A 26,555-nucleotide genomic window follows, 5' to 3' on the forward strand; every position below is an offset into this window, starting at 1 on the left:
CGATTCATCTGTACAGATACAGTCATGATCTTTGAATCCTATTGCATCATCTGTTTCTACGGTCAATGTGGCGACCGTTGTGTCGTCAAGAAGATTCAAATAAGTCCAGCTTAATTTAGCCACTGCTGATCGTCATTGTACAATCAGAGCAGTGGTTTCCAATGAAACGTCTCTACTGCACAAAATCAGCCTTTTTGTTTTGCGACTTATCTAAACCTGTTGAAAGTGGGACTACCTGAGTTTGTGTGTACGTCACCCAGAGAGACTGAAATCACTACTGCTATTTCACCTGCTGCTGCTTTATGGAAACTGCTCTTGACATTCTTGCACTGCTATATTTCGTCCTCTGGAGAGAGAAAAATCACTTTATATGTGAAAAGCAACGTTTATTTTTGACCTTTTCATGGACAGATCTTGGATGAGCGTGATGCAAGCGCTCATATCCTGTTGCCCATAAAAATGCCCACAGACACAAAACATATAACAGGTGGAGTTCAAATGGAAACCTTAAATTAAGCTCTATTTATTTTTATGTGATACAATAAAACATAAAGTTCAATTTATTTGCTCAGGAAACACACTATTAAAGAACACATCGTATTTGTCCTCCATATTTTAAGTGTAATTGATTTGAACACATTGTGAAACACATGAACACATGAAAAATACAACCATCATTGCATTTCCACATGGGAGCTCCATTTTTGTCACTTTTAAACATTACAACACATAGAACAGACGATTTAGGATGTAGAACAGACAGTATGCTTCGGACGTTTTGCTGACCTGCTGGCCTTTTCCTTGGAATATCAAAGCGACTCAGCCAGGGGCTGAAATGAAAACGAGTGAACCTTTCTGATAAAACCATTATGGAGTCAGTCCAAGGACAGTCCCAGGTGATGTCTTGTATTGATAAAGAGTAACTGTACTTAATGTATTTAAACAATCTGCTGTGTGTGGATTTGATAAAATAAGACCTCAGTGTGGCATTGATTGTGTTGCTTTTTTTTTTTTTTTTTTTTTAATATAAGATATGTGGGAAGACACTTCATGAAAAGCTATTTAATGGAGTATTGGCACACAAGAACAATAGCTCTCTCTGAACAGCTTGTTTTTGGGAAAAGTGACAAAAATGACATTTTACCCATCAACTCCAATAAATGCATGGGGCTACAACTGCAGCAGGACTCAAAACATATACCACACAAAAGTAACATGTAGGACTTGTCTGGCAGCCACATAGAGGAAAGACAAAAATCAATTATAACACAACACTTTATCAATATGAATGCATGTTAATTGCACCAAAATGATTAAAACTTAGACCGTACAAAACCATAGTATGAACAATGTGCAAAAACACATCTATATTTAGAGGAATTATTTGCTCTTTATATTATCATAATTCTATTTTCTTTTTCACTTTTTGAAAATAGTTCAGCATTTATTAAAAGTAAAATTTTATGCAAAGACTGGAATGGGCAGCAATGGCTACTTTGGGTCCTTTTTAATGAACAAGGGAACAATAAGGGATAAAACCTATGAATTTACAAAATATACCACTTCTGCTCTTGCAGCAAATGTGATTGATTTAAAGTAAAGGTTGCACTGTATGTGTGAATGCACTGATGCTTTGTAGGTGTGTATGTTGTGTTGAACTTGTGTAAAATAGATTTTCAAAGTGCTAAATCTGGTCAAATGGTGTTTAAAAAAAAAAAAAAGCTGATTTGTGGCTTATTTCCTTGTTGCCATGGTACAAATATGCCCAAAGTGCCTTAGAGCAGGATTTTCTGATACAGCAGGGTCCCTTTCATTCCTCTGCATATACACATCCTTATTGTCATTGATTGTGGAATAGTTTTTCTTTTCAATTGAAATGCAACATGAACCAGCATTGTATTTACTTTCAACTAACAATAATTAACATGGGAAATTGCTTTTGAGAAGCTTGATGAAGTTGCACCTCATTTAAATAGTTTACATTTTGTCTTTTCACACTAAAGTTGCATTAAACAACTTTCAACAAATGCTAACAACGTATAATTTGATGAAGGGCGTAACGTACCTCACAGAATTAGCCAGAAAATTTAATGTAAAAAGAAGAACTTGTGAATTTATTTATTTATTTTTTGGAACAAAGTTCTGCTGTTTAGCTGCTGTTTAGGAGGAAATGTGTATTTCACTCTGTGTTTTGCTGCATCAGTGTAATCAGAATTGAATTTGGGCAAGTGCAGCAAATGTTCGTGAGGATGGAACATCTTTCTGTTGTCATGGGAAGCCTGAGTATTTTCACAAATCTTGCCCATTGCAGCTTGAGAATATTGAGGCCAGCTAATGCTGATTCACTTGTGTCGGTCTGGAGCTTTCAGATGTTAGGTTCCAGTCCCTCTAGGTGGTCAGGTATGGGTAGACCAGTAAGCACTGTCAGACACTTATTCCACACATTGAACACAGGACACACAGGCTGGATGAAGGAGACATGAAATGTGTGCAGGTGCTGGGAGCCCACAGCATCATAGAAGGTCAGGTATCCGGCATCGTAGTCCAAAAGGATCCCGACGCGTCGCAGGTGGGGTGAGGGCTCAATGGCCAGCTCTTTGCTGTTGTGGCGAACTACCCAGGAGTTGTTGCAGCGGCAGAGCACCCAGGAGGCCGAGTTCTTACCGATCCACTCATGCTTAGGGGCTGATTTGTAGGCTATACCCACGGCGTACCTGAGTGGGAGTGGATGACTGTTATCTCCAAGTTAACACTGCAAATTTTGAACCTGGAATGAAACAGACAGCAGAAATTGCAACTCACCATGTGCTCCCCCCAATCAGAGCCTCCCAGTAGTGACGCCCGCTGTCGATAAAGACGTTTCCGACCACACCATAGCTGCTCTGGCTGGTGAACCGGTCTTGGCTGTGGCCTTTCTTGGATGTGCTTTCATCCCGCTCCACAGTTAGATTATCGTGGGATACCTTCAGCTTCTTGTGAGCAGATTTTGGGTCCAGTTTGAATGGCTGACCTGGGAGAGCAGCAAGAACAATAAAAAATAAATTTCTAATGATGCACAGAGGGCCACAACTGTCCATTCTTATTTTTAGTTGATTAAATTTTGTGAAATAAAACAATTACTGCAAGCAACATAAAAAAGACAACAAGCTCCTTCTGTGCAAATTCTTCCTGAAAAAATAGGTCTGGTTTGAAGTGCTCAATTTCATTCATCAGGTTCTTACTGTTGGTCTTCAAAGTTCCCGGTTCACTGCTCCTGCTTCCCGCCTGGTTTATGGCCTTGACAACAAAGATATACTTGGTGCCACTCTGCAGGCCATGCACCGTGTAGTGGTTCTGCTTGATGTTGGGAACAATCATCCAGCTCTCCAATGAGTTGCAGAGACCTGGGAGGAGAGGCAATGCAGAGTAAGATAAGGAGGGGAAAGCACAGAGAGAGCGGAATCATTTCATTCAACTACATGCCATTTAAATTTAACTTTGTCTTTGAAACTTGAACGAATTTAAACTTTTACAGATACTCTATGGTGTTATCAAGGGAGAAGGAAATTATATCGGTTTAAATAAACATTTAATTTTCACAGCAGGCACTTTCAACATAGGAAAACAAATCCAAGCAGGAGAAAACTATTCACTTTTAAGTTCCTGTGAGAGCAGTGATGTACAGCTCTGTGAAGAGTGGTGTACTAAATTGCCGGTTGTGTGCGAGCCTGTGGCAGTGGGAAGAGGTAGAAGGGTGTGAAAAGGCACATCAGGAAAGCATTTACACTGAGTCGGCTTCATCGTTCTCAAATGCTGCTCTGCTGTGTGTTTTTTAGTTGAACTTTAGTACTTCACTCATCATAGCTGGGCTCGGTCCATGTAATTTTTCCTTTTTTTTTTTTGAGGAGTTTAGCATAGAAAGTAACTCTTCAGTTCTCTGCAGCACGTTCCAAAGTCAGATCAAGATGACACCATCTCCTGAAAACTGTCACCTTCACCAAAATTATGCATGAGATTAAGACTTTCTGCCTGTCTTCTGTAATCACACCACATATCTTTGTTCCACCTGACCCCAACAATAAGTAAATGTAGGACACAGATAAATCCTATAGAGGACGCTATTATTAAAACCTGACAATCAGAGTAATATACACATTATACACATTGCAAATTAATTTGATCAGGCTCATTGTTACATATTAACCTGAAACAGCAGATGAGAAATTGAGTTACTCTCTATCATATTGACAGCCATTTCCCTCAGGAAGTTCAAACCAGAAGGCTGCATAAAATAATTACATGCGGGAGTTAAAGATGTTTTTTTTTTGTGTGCTGTTATTATATTAACATTACAAGACTGTTTCCCTTCTTGCACAGTGATCAATCTGAATTGGGCCTTGGGACATTTTCTGGCATGTGATTTAGTTTAGACGCCAACAGAAACACCTCTGACATTATTGGATGTGAAAACCAGAGGAGAGAGGAACTGCCCCATGTTGGTGCACAGAAGGATGCTGCGATGTGAGAGCAAAAGAAATAATAAAATAGAGAATTACACTGTCACATTGGTTTATCAGGCTTTGCTGTCCCTTCTAAACATGCTTCTGTAAATTAATGAAAAAGCAAAGACAAGGTGCAACTTTGGGTCGTAACAGCAAATTGAGTTTAAAAGGGAGGAACAGGGAGGAAGAAAAGAAAGCAAGTCGAAAAAATTAAATTTGTTCTCTGGTAGGTACATCTGTAGCTGAAAGACAGAAAAATGCAGTGATTAAAAAGGAGTAGGGGAGCTCAAAGTCAGATGCCTTGACCCCATTTTCTTCCTCATAATTGTTGCACACTTGAGTGTGCTTGGGATTTTCTGGGACTTGTGTGTCTTCAACTGTGTGTGAATGACAGCATGAACAGTGTGCGTTGTCATGTATTAAAAGCTGTATTAAAAGACATTTTGTCACCAAGTGATCATCTGAGATGTTTCCTCAGTGGCCATCTCTCCCCTTACGACATCTTACACCTACTGCACCAGTTAAAGTTCTTACATGTGTCGATGCTGAAATATCTCCAAATGTTGATCCGCTTTGCTGCACTGTTGTCAAATTTCCACTCTTCACATTGTAGTCATTTGAGTGATAGCTGCATAAAGACTTGAGGGTTCACTTCAGGAGATTCCACTTTTCCGCAGTTTTCACAAAAGCACTTCAATGTGCTGTTGCCTAAAGCGAGCTAGAAGCCCCCATGAAGCAGTATGATTGTGTATAGAGCATATTGCAGGTAAATTCTTGAAAGGAAAGAATGCATAATAAGCACTTTGGAAATGTTTGCATGCAGATGTGGGCAAATAGTCAGCACCATAGATAAGATTGGACTGCGCACAACAGCAGTTGAATGTTCCCCCTAAAATTCAAAATTATATTTCCATAGCTGCTTGTTTGATGGCTGAATTCAGCCACTCATCCTGTGGGCTACAACTTGAATCCCAATTTTAGATTATATGTGGGAAGCAGGTACCAAACTTCCCGTTTGCAGCATTTGAATGTATGGACAACTAGCACTGGCTGGACATTTAAAGTCTTGATGATTTTCAGGCACAATAGGAATCCCATATACCTTTTCTCTTTTTTTCTTGTGCAGCATTCTCTATTTTGTATTTTATTGCTACTTACTGGCAATGTTGGACTGTCCAGTGAAGATGGCGTACTGTAGCTCATAGGACACCACTGTGAATTCATCATCAGACGTCCAGTGGACAGTGATGGTGTCGTAGGAGGCCGTGCACAACTCTTCTCTGATGCAGGGAGCACTTGGAGCTAGGTGGGGGGAGAGGAAATACATTTCAAGCACATCATCCCAATGTTAAGTTGCAAATTTATTGATATAATATTCTATCATAACACACTCAAACAGTAACTTCAGTTAATCTGGCATGCTTTGGATTCATGAGTGTAAAGGCACCATTATACGGAGGAGTGAAGATGCTCTTTCCAGCAGAGTGCCAGGCTGAGCGTTAAAAACAATTCAGAGGAGGAATAATAACCCCAAAAGGAAAAAAAAAAAAAAAAAACAGAGCTCAGATTAACGTAGCAAAAAGAGTACATTTTCTTTTTGCAGTAACAAATGTAACTTATTACATAACCACAGATATTGGCTATTTTAAACTCATGCACTTTTATGGGTGAACTTGCTTTTATTCCATGAAAACATAAATAAAATAAAACTCCTTTGTATTCGTGCCATGAAGCCTCGAGTAGAAAGGATGGACTGAGGTACAAAGATAAACAAAGATACAAAGGCACAGCTTAAATTGATTTTAAAGCCATTTCCTCTCTCTTTTTGTGTCACTCTCTCCTTCTCCCAAGCCTTCTGTCATGAGTGGATGCACATAATGGAGTGATTCAGACTGATTCACTTAGTGAAAAGGCCCTCCAGCGAAACTCTCATGCATCGCAGGGAATAAATTTGAGCCAGCCATTTTCACAGAACTTCAAAATCCACGACACATGATGCCTTGTTTTTTGTCCTCAGCGCACTTGTAATTCTCAGGGTGACATTTTGATGGGTCCACACAAAGAAAAAATCTGAAATGGATGTTGAAAACTAATTTTTGAATTAACAGGCTAGGGGGCCCTGTTTCTTCCAAAGCAGTTCCCAGAGAAAGCAGACTTCAAAAGAAGAAAAGAAATTGCAAAAATCACAATTTGCAACTGAAGAAAAGTCATAATTCCAGGAAACTTTGAATTCTGACTCAAAGCTCAAATCCTTTAAACTATGATCCACTGATGATAAAATCCCCAAAGAACATTTACCAGTTAGGTAATCCAGATTCTCCAGCAGCTTCTTCTCTCTGGTGAAGTCCAAGGCGAAAGTGTCGAAGGTGTCAGTTAGGTGTATCTCAGGGATCAGCACTTGGGTTGATGCAGTTGCCATGGAAACCCTAAGTCATTACCAATCAAAATTAAATGTCATTTTCATCTTCTTTATAGCTGCACAAGTGGTTATATTGGGAGAGTAACTAATAAAAATGGATCTCCAGTTTGAAAGGAGACTTTTTAAGATATTTAATTTGGATGTCCTAATTTCTGTGGCATGGATCACTTTCAATAGACTACAAATGTAGCTCTAAAATAGGAGTCATGGGAGCAGCAAAGTGTTTCTCTAAAACAGGAGCTCAGGAGGATATACGACAGTTCAGAAGTTTTACTGCAAGATGTAGAAACAAGAAATTTAAGCAGTTGCACCAGATTAGATTAGTTTATGGGTTAGCACAGAGTTGCATTATTAACACATTGCTCAACAACAATTACTGCTAAATTAAAAAATACAAAGCTTCAAATCTAAATAAAATCAGCCCCATAATTAGCGAAGGTGTGCAGATTAGATTCTAATTGAAACCTTTTTTTTGTTTGATGGACTAAAGGGGAATTGTTTTCTTTTATATTACTCTCTCTCCTAAGGATACACTCATTGGACAGCAGGTTTTGTTCTCATTTACCACATCAATTAGTCAGACAGCTTAAGCAGGAGGAGAATGAGACGGAGCTAAATAAAAGACCCTGCTTTACTTGTTATCAAGGACACAAAGTCTCACTTTCATTTTCCAGATCTTTGTGTGCAGTCTCTAGCATTTCCCTTGCCACAGACATTATGATATCGAGCTGAATAACTCTAGCATGTTTGTTCAGTTTGCGGGTCGTCTAACCTCTCATTGATGCTCTTGGCAGTCTGCAGGAAGCGAGCATGATCAGTTTCTTTCAGGGTCTGATCGGCCTGTGTGATGAGGGCTGAAGACCTCTCGATGCATTGCTTGCAGTTGGAGATCTGTTGGGCGAGCTTCCGAAGCCTTTGTGCCTGAGAACAACAACAAACGCACAGAGGGATCAGAGGATAGTGTCACGAAGATAGAGCATCTGCTCTGATACAGAGCAGATGAGAATGTCCTCATCCAGTGTGACAGATCATTAGGGATGAAAACATAATCACAACAGACAGCTGGACATGACCCAAAACATTGTGCTTTATGGTTACCAGAGAATGACGCGATTTTGAAATTAGTCAAATCTGGTTTCGACCTTTTCATGTCTGACATGGCAGTCATTCATTTCTCGATGACTGCCTTGTCAATAAATTGATGTTATTTTAATTGGCATGAATATGGCAATGGATGGGGGACAGGGGCACAGCGGCATAGTGGTCAGTGCTTATTGTCCCAAAACAATAACGTTGCGGGTTCGGTTCTTGTGTGGGTTTCCTCCCACCGTCCAAAATCATTCATGCTTAGGTTAATTGGTGACTACATTGTCTGTAGGTCTCAGTGTGAGTCGTGAGTCTGTCTCTGTATGTTGGCCCTGCACAATGACACAATGTGAGCTGGGATTGGCTCCAGCAGGCCCTGTGACCTGGAAATGGTTAAGTGCTGGAAGATGAATGAATGAATGGCAGTGGATAAAAAGGAGGAAGATCCTGGTTCCCAGGAGAGAGAGAGGATTTGTTTTATCCTCAGTCATTGTTTCTTGCTTTAAAGGTAAATTTAAACCAAATAAAACAAACTTTGGGTCTGATTTTTACAACTAAGCCTCACGAGGCGGTTAATTTCGAATAAACGGACAAAAATGTTTCAAATGAATGTGATGCTTCTCACATGTCCCTACTGACACTAAATTAGTTCAAAGCTAAGGTCAGTGATTCAATTGCACACAAATCTGCGATTCCATTTACTGTTTGACCGTCAGTGTCGTTCCCTCTGTGTGTGTGCAGAGATTTTAAGAGACAGATTGAGGTCAGTGACTGGATTGAGGTCAAAGGATATTTGATCAGCAGTTGGATTTATAAAAGTCAAGACAGTGTAATCTCAGCCCAGAGCCACAGAAATTTGCTATGTCATCACCATGCGAACAAAAAGGACAGAGGTTAAACAGAGCAACTTGGTCTTTAAGGTGCTACTGGTCGTGATTTATTCCTCCACGAAAAGGCAAGAAATCTGTTGGCCTAAAAATATCTGCACATGCAATCCCTCATGTGTTCCAAGCATCGCGATCTGAAAAACTCTGAGGCTAAAAAAGGGCTTAGAGAAGAAGTAAATGTGCCTGCCCATATGCTCTGGGATCTGCTGCTGGCCAGTTGGACTGTTTTCACCGTCTGTTTGGAATCTGTGAAGGGTTTGTGCTTCAGGCAGATGAACAGTTTACCGTTTTTTCACGGTGTAAGGTTCAAGTCAAGTGGTCATGATCTAGTCCTGCATTTGGCACCAAATGAGGTCGGATGTTCGCTTAAATTGTCTTCATTGTGTTTAAATAGCGTGGAGTAAAGGTGATGGTGTCAGCATTTTGCAGTGGAAGAACGAAATTACAATTGGCTGTAGGCAAAAACTTTTATCTTACTCAGTGCTACTAGAAATGATGTAAGACCAGTGAGAGGAAGGAACACATGCATACAGCACAGCAGAAGAAATCCTCTCTATCGCACTCCTTGGCACCTCACCTTTCCCTCCTTAATTTTGCTGCCAATGATCTGTCTTCGCTGCTGAATAATGTCAATCAGGACATCACACTCCTCCATGAGCTTTCCTTCCTGGTGGGATGCGTTCACCTGAGAACCAAATCACACACAGTATGAGATAAACAAAGGCAGTGATGGAGGGTAGGAGGGGCAGGCTATTTAAAGGGATATATGATAAGTGACTGCACATAATGCCAACTGTGAGACATGATGTTATTTTCATCCATCAGCCGGTGCTCCTCTGTGGAAGCAAACACTTCAGGGAGATGAAGCTTATTCCGGCAATTTCCTTCTTGCAAGGTTGAGAGCTGAGTGACAAGTAAAATAAGCAAGAAGCCTTGTGGTCATTAGGTAGACATGACACTCCAGGCCCAAGGGCCTTGTCCAGAATCAGTCCCTTTTTACTATGTAGTGCACACTGTTTTCTTTCTGCTGTGATAAATACATCTTCAAATTGTGAGTGCAATTTATTATATGTGCAGTATATTACATACGGAATCACATTATCAAGACACTGCCAAGAAGAGGCCTTCATTCTCTGCATGGCAGCCATTAGAAAGGTTATAAATATTATCAGACAATATGGAAAGCAGACATTTAATGTAGGTCACATTTCCAGGCTGAACCACCTCCTGTGTAGTAAATTTGTAACAAAACTGGAGAGGCAGTGGCAAAGACAAAAAACATGCCAGTTCTTTCATCAGGGTCTGATTTTGTGTGCTTCAGAGGCACAATTGGTCATGCTTGACCGACACTAAATGGGGCAAAATTACTGATTGTTGTGCCAGGGCGCTCATTTTGTTCATCAAATCAGGACATTTTGGGGCTGATGTCATGTAGCCTGATCTGTGCTTGAAAGATGCCCAGATATAAAAGTTCAAACCAAGTGCAAGCGTGCCCTTAACATCTTGCACAGATAATCTTCCTTTGTTTTAAACCACCAGTCTGTGCGACACTTGGGTTGGAAGGCGTGAAAGAAGGTCTGTGTAATTTATGTAGGTTGCATTGTGGAGTTGCTGTGTGTCATGACTTTATATACACACATTTATGTGGCAGAAATTTTAAAGATCTGCAATTCAGCTGGAGAATAATGACTTCAGTGGGCATATAGTACGACTGGAAACTTCTGCTGATTTCTTTCAGGGTTGTTCTGCCATTAGACGTCCAGCTCCTTTCTCTCTCCTTTTTTATACACTTTGCTCTTGTACTAGTTACATTCTCAGCAGGCTATAAAAGTTGTCCATTTCTAGGACTGGAGGTTCAACATTCTGTGTAATTTCTCATTGTGGTAATTTCCTTGTGTTGCTTTCGCACCTTGTAAAGTGTTTTCTGGCCGCAGCAAAGCGATAGCACAGGGACTAATGAAAAGGAAGTCTGTGTTGAGTTATTCATACACACATAGATGCAGACTTACACATACAGACTGACAGGTATTTTAGCAATGACATCATGGAAAGTCAGTTGCCTTTCCTCTGTAGAGCCAAACAAAGCTGGAAAGGACTTTCTCAATATCCTCAATGTCACTTCCTAAATAGCATTTATGTGATTTTTTTCAGGGATCACGCTGCCAACAGAAACAATTTGCCACCTGGACTACATCTTAGAGTTTATGTGAAACATGCCGAGTTGAACACTTCAGCAGTGCCGCCTAGTGTTGCTTCACCTGGTGCTGTCATTTCAACACTAATTGTTTTTTGTTATTTTGTTTGTTTGTTTGTTTGTTTTTCACATCAGTGTGACAGCTCAGGGGACGCTTAAGGTTTCAGGCTGTTGACGCAGAGAAAAGCATGTATCCTGGATGTTATCTCGTTCTGGTATTCTCTACACCAATTAGTGGAGCTTTGTGAATGAAAACACAATGAGATTTCTTTGTGTAAGAAGCCTCTTTCCATCTAATCACCCCCCCACCTAGCATTTAATGACAGTTGTTTAAATGCAATATTTGGGCTCACTATTTTATTAGCAAAAAATAATATGAACCAGATGGCAAATTATGTTGCGAGATCATTGATGAGGGAAGGTTTAGGAAGTTTCATACCACTTCCTCTGCAGAACATAAACTTTTAAGTATGCTTGTACAGTACATGTACCGTGTACAGTCTCTCCACAACATCACTGTCTCAAAGATGTCTCTCCGGAAAGCTGCAGAATGAATTCAGCTAATGTGAAATACTCAAAGCTTTATTAATGGCTTAATTCACAGTGGTTTTCCTCTCTGACCATTTTATTTTATTTATTATCTTCATGATGTGTTCATTCTTCTCATACCAACTTTATACATGAGTATCTGCATTTACTTCTGGTTCATTATCACCCACTTAGCACATATTTAATGTGAATTTACATCTTCTGGGTGTGTATTATAACCCTGTATTGAAACCCCCCATATGCATTAGTGCAGCAGTAACCATAAGACTCAGTGGAAAAATAGGTCAATCCTTTTTTTGCGCTTTATATGTATCATTTATGAATTTCAGATTTTTAGAGTGGAATGGTTGCCTTTTTTTGGTCCTTTTATGTTGATTGAATGGGTCAAATGTGGATTTTTGCTGTTTCTGCATCAGCAAAATTTGCCCTCCAGCTTAAATCTTGATGATACTAACAATCGAAACTTCCAAAATATCCACTCAGCACTGAAGAAAAAAAGTCCCAGTCCATCTTAATAAATCCCATTTCATTCCCTCGTAGTTTGTGTAGGTCTTACCAGACAGAGGCTGTTCTTTGCTAACCTAAGATGTCACTGCCTTTAACCCTCTGGCATTTCTCCATTCAGAGCTTCATAGCGTGCCAGCGTAACATGGACAGGCAGCTTAGCACAGATTTGCCTTCTTTAGAGCTAAACTCAGACATTCAAATAGTTGGCTCTTACAATGTGATACACATATTAGACAAAACAGATGTTATTAAGACAACTCAGAGGCTGTGCTGTTCAATCCACTAAAGCCTTTAAACTTAGACACATTCATTTCAAGACAGTTTTTCTCAAAACCCTATTTTTCTCTTTTCTTTCTCCTGAATTGACACCTTAAGATGAGAAACTGCGATAGAAAACAGACAAAATATAAAGTCATAAAACCTCTTAAATTTTTGCCAAATGACTTACATGATTACTGATTTACTTTCAGTTAGATTTATTCAGCTCTTTGTATTAAGTTTACATGCTTGCAACGGGACATTTTCTTCCTGTATAGTGTCTTCTCATGTCACAATGGACACGGCTCAGCAGCAGAGAAAACTACTTTTTATTTATTTATTTATTTTTTATTTATTTTTTTAAGAAAAAAAAGTACAAATCATCTTAAACTTATCGCATATTAGAATAGGAATGGGCAGCTCAACAAATATTGCATTCAAATTGAAGTACTTACTTGGCAGTATGACACACATCCCAAAGACCAGAGGACTCACCTCGACATGTTGACAGGTCTGGATTAGTTTCCCCATAAGTGACTCAAGTTCATTGTTCCTCTTGATCAAATTACTCAGGTTGGAGTCCAGGGCTTGCTGTAGCAAACACAACAAAGACACAGCAGAGTGAACACATGAAAATAATGTCTGGGCCAAAAACAAAGAAACTGAAATGCCCAGCAGAGCTGGGAATGAGGGCAAGATAAAAGCATGTAATAGATATTTCCGCTTTCTTTTGTCTGCTTCCAGGAGCCACAACATAATTAAGACAACCTCAGGCGCTGCAACTAAAAACTAAAAAGTATCCAAAAAAAAAAAAAAAATCAAGAAAATGCAAGAGCAAGGGAACAAAAATTCCTTAGTGTGAGCCACCAAAGAAAAGCAAAGAGAAGCAGTTTTCTTATCTTCTGTACTAACATCCCCAAGTATTGCACAGGCTTCTCTTTGAAGGGGTGTGTTTACCCTCCACGAACCTCTGAGCGAGGGTGATACCTCTCATCCCTGTACTGCCTTCTCATCCTGCCCAGCCTGAGCCTCTGACAGAGGAGTCTACACTAGGAGAGGATGTGAGTGGGACAGCCACTCCACTGAGCACCAACCCATGCGCAAACTCAGCCAAGCGACAAATTAGGCATCAAAAGCTTTCCCTATGAGAGCACACAGCAGCGCTCTTGGCTAACGAACCGGCAAACAGGTGACAGCACGTCAGTGCTGCCCCTCAACGCTCCTCCCTTTTTTTTTAATCTTCTTCCCTCCCCATTTTCCCTTTTTTATCTTGTGCTGCTTTTTATCCTCTCTGGCACAAGCTGACTCCTTTCCTTCTAAGACTGTCATGTTTTAGCCAAACGGAGTCTGCTTAAGCTGTTCTGATGTCATGTCTCCGCTGTCTCCTTCTCCAGTTCTCCAGATGAATTTAGGCTCAGACTTGGTAAATGCTGAGATTATCTTCAATGTCTGAAACATTTTTGCATTGGTGCATTACAGCTGCAAGGCCCGGGCAGCAAAATATCAAAGATAGCTTTGCTGGGACACAGGTATTGGAATATATTTTAGATTTGGATAAATCCTTTTTTGCTTCTTTTTGAAATGCAAATTAAAAAAAATTCAGCTTTAAACCAGGAAATGAGCTAGCCGCTACATTGCAAAATAAATTTGTTTAACCTTTAACCACTTTTGAGTGGCAGTGTAAACAAAGCAGGGTTCTGATATTGTGTTGAGGATTAAAAAGAAGTTATGCCAGAGGGAATAAACAGCAACAGTAAATACAGACAGAGATGGTGGGATTTGTGTGTGTGCGTGCACTGTAGTGACACTGGTGGGGGGTTGGCCTTAATACGCCGGTGACACACAAAAGCAAAGGATGCATAACGGTCTACTCATGAGGAATATGATGATGTGGTCGTATTATTGTCCATGGAGAGAAAAATAAACTGAACCTCTTAAAGGATGATAAGGAACAATAAGTCAGCATCTGCATCATGTGTAGTGTACGTATGTAGCAGCAATGCACACGTGTATGCATATCTTTTTAACCTTGCATGCACACATACAAAGCTTAGTACATGAAATTAACTGTGACATGAACACAAGGGAACAACAGTCAGCATGAGCCAACATTTAAAGAATCAAACCGTTTCCATGCCTCCGTGTACGAATGTGTCTGTATCTCATACCGTTTTTTAACAGTATTGTTGATGTATTGGTCGTTGAGATAGCAGGCTTTCTTGTTGATGTTTAGAAATAAAAAATTTTGTTATTCCAGAGAGAAAATAATTTTTCTAATGAACAGCACAATAATTAGGTGAAGTTTGGTCTCATCAGAGTGCCAGGCCAGTTTTCTCATAAATCCAGCTTTACTGTCATTATATTTACAAAGAATCAATCATTCTCTTGTTATTCTAACTTCCGAAAACAATTTAATACAATACGTCATTTGTAATTAACAAGAAATAATAAAAGTGAATTTTGTGAAAAAGCAGAAATTGGTATTGCATGCCAAGTGTGGCCAGTTAGAAGTTGGTTTTATCGTTTCGTTACTTGTAATGTGCAAATGTTTCATCATCTGGCCTCCAAAGAAGCAGAACAGTTTGTAGCCAGGTGCATGGCCTCTATCGATGCTAGGTGGCATGAATAATGAATTATTCGTGAACACCTATGTCATGTTGTGCATTTGTAGTACGCACAATGCAGAGCTGAAAAAGAATGTCATGATGCACCTCTCTATCACTACCCATCAGCATATAAAGTATTCTCAATATAACACTTAGCCAACCAATATTACAGCATGCATTATACAGTACAAGCAATAAATATCAAGTATACAGAACAAACACAACAAAGCAGAACCAATAAAACAGTCATAAAGGAAGTTAATAAGATGTGTAGCATATATAACAAAAGAACAGCCAGCAGGCACTTAGCTGGAAAATTGTTTAGGGGACAGCAACTTTAAAACTAGAATATGGAGCCCTGAGACGCTATAAAGTCTTTGGATGCAATCGACTCAATCTTAACTTCTACTGTGAATTAAAAGGGAAGTAAAGTCATGTGAACTTTTGGCAGGTTTGTTTTTCAGTGCCCATCATGTCTCACTTATTCATCCACAAAGGATCCAAACTTTGGTGGACAGGTGGGGAAACTAACTTTAGATGACCAAATCTCTTTGACATTTTTCTTCTTTGTTCAAATGTGTGTGTTCGAGGGAGATCAGAGAACACTTTGTCACACATGAAACTTGAGAAGTACAAAGGTGGACAGTTGAATAGCGAGATAAAAATTAAAGCAGCAGATGTGAGACAGGGATTGAGAGGCTTCATCGCTTGTTTGCATTTATGACTTACTGCCATCATCGTCTTGGGTGTTCTGTATTTGATGGAGGTCACTCGTGTCTTTGCTGGACACCCACCTTTGTAGTAATAAGCTCTTCTGTAATTTGGAAGCTGTGTTTGTATCTCTGTGTTAGTATCAGTCTCAGAAACAGTCAGGTGAGTTGCAGGAAAAAAGCAAAGCACAACAGAGGGGGAAAAAAAGAAAACACAGCAGGGAAGGAACATTGCACTGGGGGAAATTGGGAAAGGATGGAGAGTGTGATTGTGTTTGAGAGACAAGAAGGCCCCAAGCAAAGGTAGCATTCGACAGATTGTAAAAAAAATTGAATCTACGAAACACAGTAAATCCTCAAATAATGGCTTTCATTTATTTCTACTGAAGAGACGGCTTTTTTCGAAACTGGCTTTTATTACAGACAAGGGACTGAGACTACTGAGTCTTGTAGGAAGCCTACAGAACATAGCTCAGCCTCAGAGAAACAAAATCAATGGTGCATTTAGGGGATCCTCAGAATGTTATCAATAGTTGGTCAAAAAGCCAACAGCTGCTAATGTGACTTTACAATTATGCTCTGCAGAGCTATCTACTTAAATTTGCATGTAAAATAGTGAGCCCCCACCTGGTCCATTTAGTAATACCACTCTGGGCCTGAAGAGACAACCGTCCAGCAAGGAGCCACTTCCTGTGACATTCCTCCAACATTTCCATGAGCTCAGCATTTGATTTGATTTGTTACGTAGGGATGAACTTTTGAACTTACTGGGGATATGCTGTGAGTTCATTGATGAATTCATCACGCCCAAATACGATGTTAAATATGATCCGAGGTCATTTGGAAAGCAGAAGAGCTGCTTTTACAGTTTAATGATTCACTGTTGGGGTAGTTTGATGAAGCTGAGAGAGGAAATCAGGGTATAAGTGTCTCCACAATAATAAAAGGTGAATGAAACAGTTAGAGGACATGGAGGTAAATATTGTGCTTATCAGCAAAGACCAGAGTCAGCGGTAATGTTTCGTGTCTGTGCGTGTTTTATTCTGCATTTTGATAACCCAAAGTGTGTTGTTTCAACACAAAAGGGCAACTGATTAAAGGAAAAGGATTACTACATAAATGCAGCAAATGTATGATTTAAAAGCAGAGCTGGCACACACACACCCACACCCACAGAGCATCCATCTTTTATCCTCAAGGTTTTTTCTCCTCAGACCCAAAGCCAAGGACTTTAAAAGCTATTTTCAGCTGCCTTCTTCGTCAATTTCCTGTGACAGGGGTAATTTTATATCTGAAAAAGGATGGGTGTTCCCACAATAACCTCCATGGCTACACAGTACCACCGAAAAAAGTATTCCAATCATCTGATATTCATTTTTTTTTTTCTTTTTCTGTGCATAGTGGAGCTATCTCAAAATATTGGAGATCTGAGTAAAAAGTGATATGCATGAAATTGTCTGGAAAATAGGACCAAAGCTGTTTCAACTTGCCAGACTACCAAATGAAAGAAAACCATCACAACTGAGGGGAAGCAGAAAGAGGGAAAAGGGACTGCCTCTGACATCTTAAGTTATTCAAGTTTAACCACTATAAGGTTTCGATGCATTTGCTGTATTTTTATGTCTGTCTTTATGAATTAGAAATATTACAATGCTGTTGCTTTGTTTCCCATGGCATTCGCAAAGGTTGAGATCTTGAGTTGCAAAAGTTTCAATTCATCAATTTTTAAACGAAATCAGATGCATTTGCCTCGACCTAAAAGATATAAAAGTTGCAATTGTTAACATTACTTGTTACATAATCATCATTAAAGATGCCAACATTTGCATACACAGTTGAGTGGGTTTCGTTAATGTGAGCTACACATGGTGAAAAATAGGACATTTTGTTCACTAAATCAGTTAGTGTACTAACATGCACAGAATGTAACTTTCTACTTAGAAACACAATTTTGCTCCAAGCTGAGATACATTTAGAGATCTGCATAATTGAAGATGGTGTACAACAGATCAGTGGTTTGAAAAGAAGTAGTGATGTGGTTTAGTATAATGTTGCTTTAACTTCACTGAGATATATATATATATATATAATATCCCACAAAGGATATATTATATCCTTCGTGGGAAACCTTTCACTACACTTGAATGCATGTTTGTAAAATTAACAGCTCATTTATAGCTTTTAACAGCTTGAAAATTTAATCTGATGGAGGCAGGGAAGTAAAATGAACGACATTATTAATGCATCATGATACTCAATTTTTCTTCCAACATTTTTTATTTTTTAATTTATTTTAACTGGTTTGTTTGATGAAAAAAGCTACCAAAAGGTGCCATATTTTCCCCTCCTCTGTTATGCTGCGGCTCCAGCCACAGGGTCTAAACCCTGTATCAAGCTCACGTTGTGTGCCAGCTGGCTGACAGGAGGGTTTTGAGGGCTGAACAGGTGGTCAAATCCCCTCCAACTTTTGGCAAAAAAGCAGCATGTGTTGTCTGTGGGGGTGCAAGAGTTCCTGCCTGTGCTTTTTCAGATTAGTGTGAGGCTACAGGGCATGGGGGGGGCCTCCTGTGAATGTGAGCGCAGACATGCAAGCTTTGTTATGTAGTATGGCAGTGTGCGTGTTGGAACAGAGAACAAGTTAATGAAGAAGTCATCCATGCTTTGTTTACCCCTGTGTTCTAGATGTCGTCGAATATTGTGACTTGTGTCAAACAGCAGCACATGATTTATTTATTTGGCAGATGATGGACCAATATTTCATGTGGATAAATCCAGGCAGGACTATGATACAATGCACTCTTTGTCACTCTCTAAGGCTCAGACTGGGAATGTCAGAGTCACGAGATATCCAGTCTTGGTTGTTCAGAGTGTGTATTGATAACCTTAACTTTGATCCTGTTTTAGTCAGTCGAGGTTAAAAGAAACCCAAGTTGACTGTTGGAAAGTAACATGATAGTAAGTTGTCTCTGAAGGCAGTAAAAGCAACTGTAAGTCTTTCTTTCAATATTCCAGAATAATAAACATATGTTGACTTCTCTCCTGAAGCTGTTAACTCTGAGCTTCTGTGTTTCTAATTTAGGCCCCATCTTCGTTCTGTACAGCAGAAACCACCAGGGAGGAAAAGTGTGTGTGCACATGAGATCCTCAGGCAACTCATTTAAATTCAAACGTATGAAGTAACACAAAGCAAATTAAGCCATTTTCACATGTGCTTTACTTCTTAAGCCTCTCGTGCAATCTTCAAATATTTCTGTTGGGCTGGGAATACACATGTACAATATGTGTATGGCATAAATATGTAAGACTTGTTATCGAGCATTTCAGCAGAATCATAGTCCAGCTTTTTCTTTGCCTTCGCTGGTTATACCTGTGAGTGTGGTAGACCAAAGAGATTTCTGCCATAGTTGTTTTGTTTTTTTTGTTTTTCTTTGTGTGTGTGTGTGTTTCATCACATAATTATAATAACTGCTTGGTGCACTGACCTGTGCTATGTTACGCTACCTCTCTGGATGAAGTGAGTGAGAGGGATAATAATTAGAAACAGAAGCATAATAATGAGATGATGAACTGACCTGTAGCTTTTCTGCTAATTATTCTCCTCTGCTCAAATGTGCTGAAACATGCAAGATGAAACGACATCAATGCACACAGCAAATTCTGATGTCTGAGGACATCAAGCCCATTATCTGAGGCAGAATGGCTTGAACAATAAATGGTGCCAACCAGCAGAGGGCTCATAATAGCAGACGGCCTGGTGCATGAGCAGCTGAAGATGACCTCAGGGAAATAATCAGCAATGAGGTGTTTTGTTTTTTTTTTTAAATTAAAAAAAAAAAAATTCCAGAGGAAGAAAAAACAGATTGAATTTGTGTTGTTATAATACCTTATTTTAGTTGATTAAATGTTATAATGTTTCCACTGAGTCGTAGACTGCATTATGCAAACACTGTGAGTTTCTTCCATTACATCAGTTAATTTGTGCCGTACTTCACACCTGAACAAAATGTTTCTCATCATAGTCACACCCCTGTCCAAGTGAGCATGGATTACGTTATTCCTGGAAATGCTCCCTGGGTAAAAGGGGCTGCAGAAATGTTACATGTTGTTCCTTGTCCATTGTTCTGTGAAAAAAATCTGTGCAACTCATGAAAGATGAACAGCTTGGAAGAAAAATGTTTTTGTTGGATGGATCAACAGAAAAGACTCAAGTCGAACCGCTACGAAACATGAATCTGCTGAACAATTTTGCTGTCAGGGATTGGTTTTCAAATAGCTTGTTTTGTGCAATCAACTGCCCAAAACTGAAATTCCATTCACAGTGAGACAAAAACAGAGAACAGTTTCTCGCCACATGGTGGATGCAGGAACTGAAATGGCACCTTCTTTGGTATTGCTTCGCAAAGGTGATTGGTATAATTAATTAAATATCAAAATTGCTGTCCACCAATTTTCTGTCACTCTGCAAAACATTTCTAACTAAAGAAACTTTTGAGGGAATTTACTTGGGAAACGGTTGAATTCAGGCTTGAGATATGAACAGCAGTAAAACCTTTCCAGCTGTATTTTGGGAATCAAAATGCAGAATATTATAAAATTGTATACCGAACAGGATGAAAGTTTTGGCTTTTTCAGGCCAAACTGTATTGGCACACAAAATTGAATCAGTGAAGTAGCCCTTGAAGAAAAGTGTTACATTATTAGAAGGCAGGTAATGAGGTCATTAGCAGCATCCTGTGGACATTTTCCTCCTTGTGTGTCCTCTGGTGTACACATGCTGACTCCATAGACACACACATACCGTCTCCATGGTCATTACCAGCAGACTCTAATAGCCACGCTCAATTAAGCACACCTACATCCAGCAGACAGTTGTCGCTTGTTAACCTGCAACCTCACTGAAGACACCATGCCTCGTCAGTAATGACGTTCCCCATAGTCTCTGTGTGTGCGTGCCTCTGAATATCCTCTTGGCACACAGGCATGGTGCAGTGATTATGCTAATGGTTTAATTATTCAGGAGAAAAAATAACTCAGCATGAGATGATAAAATCTAACTTGATAATTGAGATACCTGGATAAGGATAAAAGGAATTTTCACACTGCAGAGAAAGTTGAAATTAAACTTTAAGATTCCTCACTTGTTAGATAAGCAATGGACACATTTGTAACCTGAATCATTCATCAACATGAATGTATAAAAATGGCAGCTGGTTTTAATAGTCATTGTTAATCTGCATTTCTCCCAACCCCCCAAAAATAATAAAAAACTTGTGTGCTTACCCTGAGTTTTTCATAGCGGTCACTCAGAGCTGCCACCTGGTGGTCCCTGTGCCTTCCAACCAGTTTGCACAGTGAGCAGATCAACTGATCGTCAGTGACACAGTACATGTTCACCTTCTCCTCCTCATGCTCCAGACACTGAAGCCCTCTTAGGTGGGAGTCTGGCATGGGCTCAATTAGCCGGTGGCCGGTGAACGGCTTCTTGTTTGGGTGTGTCGCTCGAAGGCATTCCTCGCAGTAAGACACCTCACATGTCACACATGTCTTGACAGCATCCTGAGGTGGGTCCTGCTCGCAGAACTGGCACTGGACCGGTTCAGGAGGTGTGTCTGGGCTTGACATGGCAGCACTGACAGGGACCAGTGCTAACCGGTTGCTCCCTTCCTCACAGGGAGAGTTGGGCCCACTGTGGGGCACAGGTAGCGGCAGCTGCAAAGGGAGCCCAGCTGACGATGAGGCCCGCTGAACTCTGTCAATAATGTTCTGCAAGGTCACGTTTCTCTTCAGCCCTTCTAATCCACGCTCTGGACTCAGAGAAATGACATATCTACAGGTTGGGCACTGGAAGGCGCTGATGCTCTGAATAGATTCGTTGGTGGTGCAGTGGGAGACGAGAATGCGGTGGGCGCAGCCGAAGCACAGGCTATGGGCACAGGGGAGCAGAAGTGGGTCTTCAAAGAGCTCCAGGCAGATTGGGCAGGTTAGCTCTGACTCCAGAGTGTCCATTCTGCTCAGAGGAGGCCAGGCGGGACCAGGCGCGGCGTCAGCGAAATCCAGAAGAGCTTCTCAGCTGTCTGTAGACCAGACACAGAGTGGTGGACATAGGAAACAGGAAGAGAGAGAGAGAAAGGAAAGCACAGGGATTTGTGATTAAATGGTGTGAAACAGCTTACTCCTCACTGCTTTCTTGGGAGGGCTTAAATCTCAAAGGAACAGACCACTGAGTGGTCTTGAAGAATGGCAATGTTAAGTGGCTTTTCTCAGTGTGTGTCAATACTCAGAACTGATATCTGCATAGACCAGGCAAACAGAAACTGCTTCGTCCATCAGATATTAAAACCTGATAACATTCTGTCTGAAACCTCCACAGATGCATGTGGCATTTAAGTTCTCCTCAGTCGAAGCTGTTGATAGCATATAAAATAACAAAATAAGGGCAGTGCACTGCAGTAGGCAGGAGATGGTGAAATGACCACTGAGTGAGTAAAACAATGATGGATCTGTGATGATCTTTGATTTGTGGTGCAGCAGCAGACACAGCTATCCTCAGGTGGTAATTAGTGCACACGACCTTGAATCCTGTCACCTGTGAATAGGTCAGATATTTTGTGTGTGCATGTGTGTTTATGTTGCTGTAATTACAGACCAGACAGGAAATATTTACCTTGTTACAAATAGTTTCTAATGTAAAGAAGAATTGGAAATATAGAAATTAGTTATGCAGTTAACTTAACGTTAAAAACTCAGTGTTGTGTCATCTTCATTCATGAATTTAGCCAATGTGCTGTAAATTAAACAACTGCCAGTTGAAGATTATATACCGGGATCACTGCGGACACAAGTGGAACTTGATAATACTACACAGAATTGTTGCAATCCTCCAATTAATTGTAATCCGGACAGTAAATCCAGTACAAGTCATAGAAATTATGACTATGTTGGCAGCTTGTTTCGGAGAAGAGAGAGGCGAACTCTCTCCTCCCCACAGTGTGCTATTTTCAGCAGATGTCACTGTTTACTGAGCTAAAAGGCTCATGTGCATCTGAGTGGATTAGGATTTCCTTCCAATCCATTGTTTTCTTTCATCCAAAGTAAAAAAACAAAAAGATACTGCTGGTGATAAACAATCCAGATCCATACGCTTTAGTTGGCCCTTATATTTGAGGCCTGTTAACATTAATTTAGCAATGCAGGAGGTGGGAGAGCAAATAGAAAAGATATTTTTAATTTGAAAACATAAAGATATCACTCGATACAATTTTGTGGCTTATTTCTAAACAAGAAAAGGACCTAGCATTGAAACTATGGGAGGATGTACTGCAGAGTATACTGAGTGAGTAGGATGAATATGATTCACATTCTCACACTGAAGGGGCTTATAAACACAACAAACCCTTAAAGAGAGACACACACTCACATTTTCACTTCACTTCTGAATCCCAGCATGTCCATACACATTGATACACTCACATTTCCACCAATATAGCTGCACTATCGAGGCTCCCTCGGGTGTTTATTTTTCCTGAGAGATTTTGTCAGTGAAGATTGAAGCTTGTTGACAGTCCAGTAAAACTTGGAGGGGTGTTAGGAATTCAGTACATCGTGTTATTTTTCCCCTGCTGGTCAGTTCACCTTTTGTCCCTGGACTAGCAGGTCTTGCATGAAACGTAGGCGGAGGAAAAAGTAGTTCTCAGTAACTCAGTACTGTTGTTTTTTCAGGAGAGTGACTGCTGAAATAATGGACGAGCACATTAGCATCATTCATCGCATGCGGTCTTTGTAATTCTTTTGCTGGTCAACATCTTGTAAAAGCAGCTGTTTTTCACAAGACTATCCACTCTGTCATGCAGCCTGCAACTTGGCAACTTTTTTCTGAGAAGCTGGTTGAGAAAAGTGGAGTGAATAAAGGACTATGATATCTTATGTGCATGCTTCAGGCACTTGTCATTGATGTCTGCTAGGTAGATAAAAAGATTTTTGGTTGTCAGAGGCTGCATAAACCTTTTCCACAGATTTATTTGGTCTTAATATGTCACAAAGCAATTGAAACACCAATTATAGGCTAAAAACTTGTCACTGATTGGACAGAATTTCCTGACCCAAACAGTAGACAACTTTACAAGTTGGTCTCTGATGGAGCTCTGACAGGTTCACACTTGGCAGGAGAGAAACCTGGAGGCACCAAAGGATAAAGAGGAGAAAAAAAAATCCACCGCATTCTGACAAAGACAACCACACACAAACTGAAATTTGTGCTAGACATACGTTGTTGCACAAATCTAGATTGGCAGGTGAGACCGGGTGAAATGCCTCTCAGCATACCATAGGTGACACTGTTGAACCATTCACAGAGGTGACAGCACAGAGCAGGGGACCGTGTGACATGGAGTGAGAGGAGGACGGAGCAGCAGGGAAATGGGAATAGCTGGAGGAGAAGAATAGGCGGGGGTGATAAAATTCAAAGTTGTTTATTTTTCCCCCCGTCACTTTGTGCTTCCTGATTGTCAGAGCTGCTACTTTGTGTGAAAGGCTTATCATTTGTGCTGACACCACGGAAACATCAGTACCAACACTCTTCAGCGGGGGGAAATACAAAGCTGAAGGATCCTGAAGAATTAGTTTTCTGTGGGCATTTACGACCGTGCATGGTTTGTAAATATCAAATCAAATCAGATTTATTTAAAAAACGCCAAATCATAACAAAGTTACATCAAGGCACTTTACACACAGAGCAGGTCAAGACCCAACATATCCAAATAGCCCACATAATGTAAAGGCTGTTCCTTTTAAGTGCAATGGAAAATAGTGTTGAGCTGATTTCAAGGCATCTTTGACTGCCATCTTCAGTTTCTTTTGTTCCACACCTTGTCACTCTGTGCCCAAAACTAAAAACAAAAGACCAAACTGTGAGGGAGAACAGAGTAAACAGTGCATCTGTCTTCTCAAAGAAAAACAGCTTGTAACATTGAATAACAGGAAAAAGTCACAGCTTTGTTATATTTGGATGAAGGAGCTGCACACAGTCATAAAATGGCAAAGAGCAACTACTCCTTGTCTACAGACATGGAGTAAAAAAAAGTCAGATTGACCATCCTTGATCTGTCTTGTCTGTCTTTCAATGGCATTTTCCATTTCTCAAACTCTGGCTGTGTAACAGGAGTTAAATGTTACGTTTCTCATTTCCAGGGTTATAAAGGTCATTTCCCTGATGTCCTTAAAAGGCCTGATGTTTTTATTTTCAAAGAAAACCCTCCAGACTATCTCTGATCTGTAAATGTCAGTAAATGACCTTTTGTGACTGACCGTAATTCAATGTTATAGCAGCATAAAATCTAACCTCACTTTGAATATTTTAAAGGAACCACGAAATAAGCATGTCTAGAAGATATATAATGATAAATCCCATGAAAACCTGAAACTTTTGATCTCTTTTCCTGTTTATATTTGGTCCATCCCACCCCCAGTCGTCTGTGCTCAACTTCTAAATTTTTCATTAACGTTGGGTCCAGGGAGGTTGCTACTTTTTTCCACGCTCATAGTTTAAGCTATTAAAATTTTCATAAGAGCTCTTTCTATCCATTTTCTAAAAATTGATTTGCAAAAATAAACAACAAAAAAAAAACAATAATATAGATAAAAGGGTTTTTGAAATTGGAGAAGCCTGAGAAAGATTCTGGCTGCACTCCATAATATATGGAGCTGCACATTCTGCTAATAATGATAAATAATGGTGGATCTGCTCACTTCCTTGTTCCAATGTTTTAACAATAAAAATCTTTAGCTTTGTTCTCTTTCAACTCTGCTTCAGGGGAATTTAATTTCACTTCTGTTTTAGCAAAATTAATATTTTAACCACCCCATTGCTCAACGAATCAGGCTGTTTTCTCTGTGCCATTGGCGATTCACTCTAAAAAAAAAAAAATAATATATATATATATATAAATAAAATAAAAAAAAAAGACATGAAACCGCAAAAAAATAATCAGTGACCTGCTGAAAGCAATTTAATCACCTCAAAATAGCATTTGGCTGGATGTAGGGGTGAATTTGGTGAGTTGACGTAAGCGGCTGTGGCAGTTCGTGGAGTAGAAGCGAGAAGTAGGTCATCCTCGTTGACCTGGCTCACATAATCACCACTCTCTTTGTGTGTTACTTTACTTCATGATTGTACTGTTTCAGCTCTTTCACTCACAAGCAGAAAATAGCAAACAGTGAAATGCTGGAACTGGGCAAAGGAGGACAAGCCATCTGAGAGTGAGCTTTTATGAAGACACATTTTTATAACAGTTGGGTTGAATTTTGTGCGAAATATGATCCGTTGCCGACTTAACAAGGGCGTTTGGGTGTTTTGTGTTTCGCCATGTTTTGCGTTACACTATTTGCAAATTTGCCACCCAACATTTAAGCACTTTTTAAGTTAGATCTGTCTACACACATCCTCCATGTGCCATCATTCATATTTTAGGAAAAAGAAATGAACATTTCGGTGTATTATGGAATATAATCACTGCCTTATTTTTTTGCCTTTTGAATCTCTTCACCTTCAGTGTGTTGTAGAATTGTTTAGATCTTTTAACTGCTGATGAGATTTCTGATTCACAAAAAAATATAATCTGCTTACACAGCAGCAATGGAGAGCATTTTTGACAGATTAACTCTTGACCCAGCACAGTTGACGAGAACAAGTTGCATTTTCAGGGTCAGGCTTTCTTCACCAAGGTTGTTGTAAATTTCCTCTTCAAATTGATTTTTTCTCGTCTTTCATTTTTCTTCTTCTCTCAATTTTTTTTAATCTTCCATACAATATCTAGTAGCAGGGAAGTAGAAAGAGTGCTGATATGCTCCCCTGCCATGTGAC

At 39.9% G+C, this 26,555-nt stretch overlaps 1 protein-coding gene across 1 annotated transcript in view; it reads right to left on the reverse strand.

Moving 5' to 3' along the window:
- Window positions 1-1,002: 1,002 nt before the first annotated feature.
- LOC115052461 (E3 ubiquitin-protein ligase Midline-1-like) overlaps window positions 1,003-26,555 on the reverse strand; it is a 30,435-nt gene continuing 4,882 nt past the window's right edge. Inside the window, exons 2-10 of the mRNA XM_029516574.1 lie at window positions 20,978-21,771; window positions 12,877-12,972; window positions 9,451-9,558; window positions 7,673-7,821; window positions 6,780-6,907; window positions 5,640-5,783; window positions 3,222-3,383; window positions 2,803-3,010; window positions 1,003-2,714 (exon numbers count right to left, since the gene is read on the reverse strand). Of these exons, the coding sequence (XP_029372434.1) occupies window positions 2,366-2,714; window positions 2,803-3,010; window positions 3,222-3,383; window positions 5,640-5,783; window positions 6,780-6,907; window positions 7,673-7,821; window positions 9,451-9,558; window positions 12,877-12,972; window positions 20,978-21,703 (2,070 nt within the window). The 5' untranslated portion in view covers window positions 21,704-21,771 and the 3' untranslated portion in view covers window positions 1,003-2,365. The remainder of the gene's footprint in view (window positions 2,715-2,802; window positions 3,011-3,221; window positions 3,384-5,639; window positions 5,784-6,779; window positions 6,908-7,672; window positions 7,822-9,450; window positions 9,559-12,876; window positions 12,973-20,977; window positions 21,772-26,555) is intronic.

Source organism: Echeneis naucrates, chromosome 2 (assembly GCF_900963305.1).
Source record: "Echeneis naucrates chromosome 2, fEcheNa1.1, whole genome shotgun sequence".
Lineage (NCBI taxonomy): Eukaryota > Metazoa > Chordata > Actinopteri > Carangiformes > Echeneidae > Echeneis > Echeneis naucrates.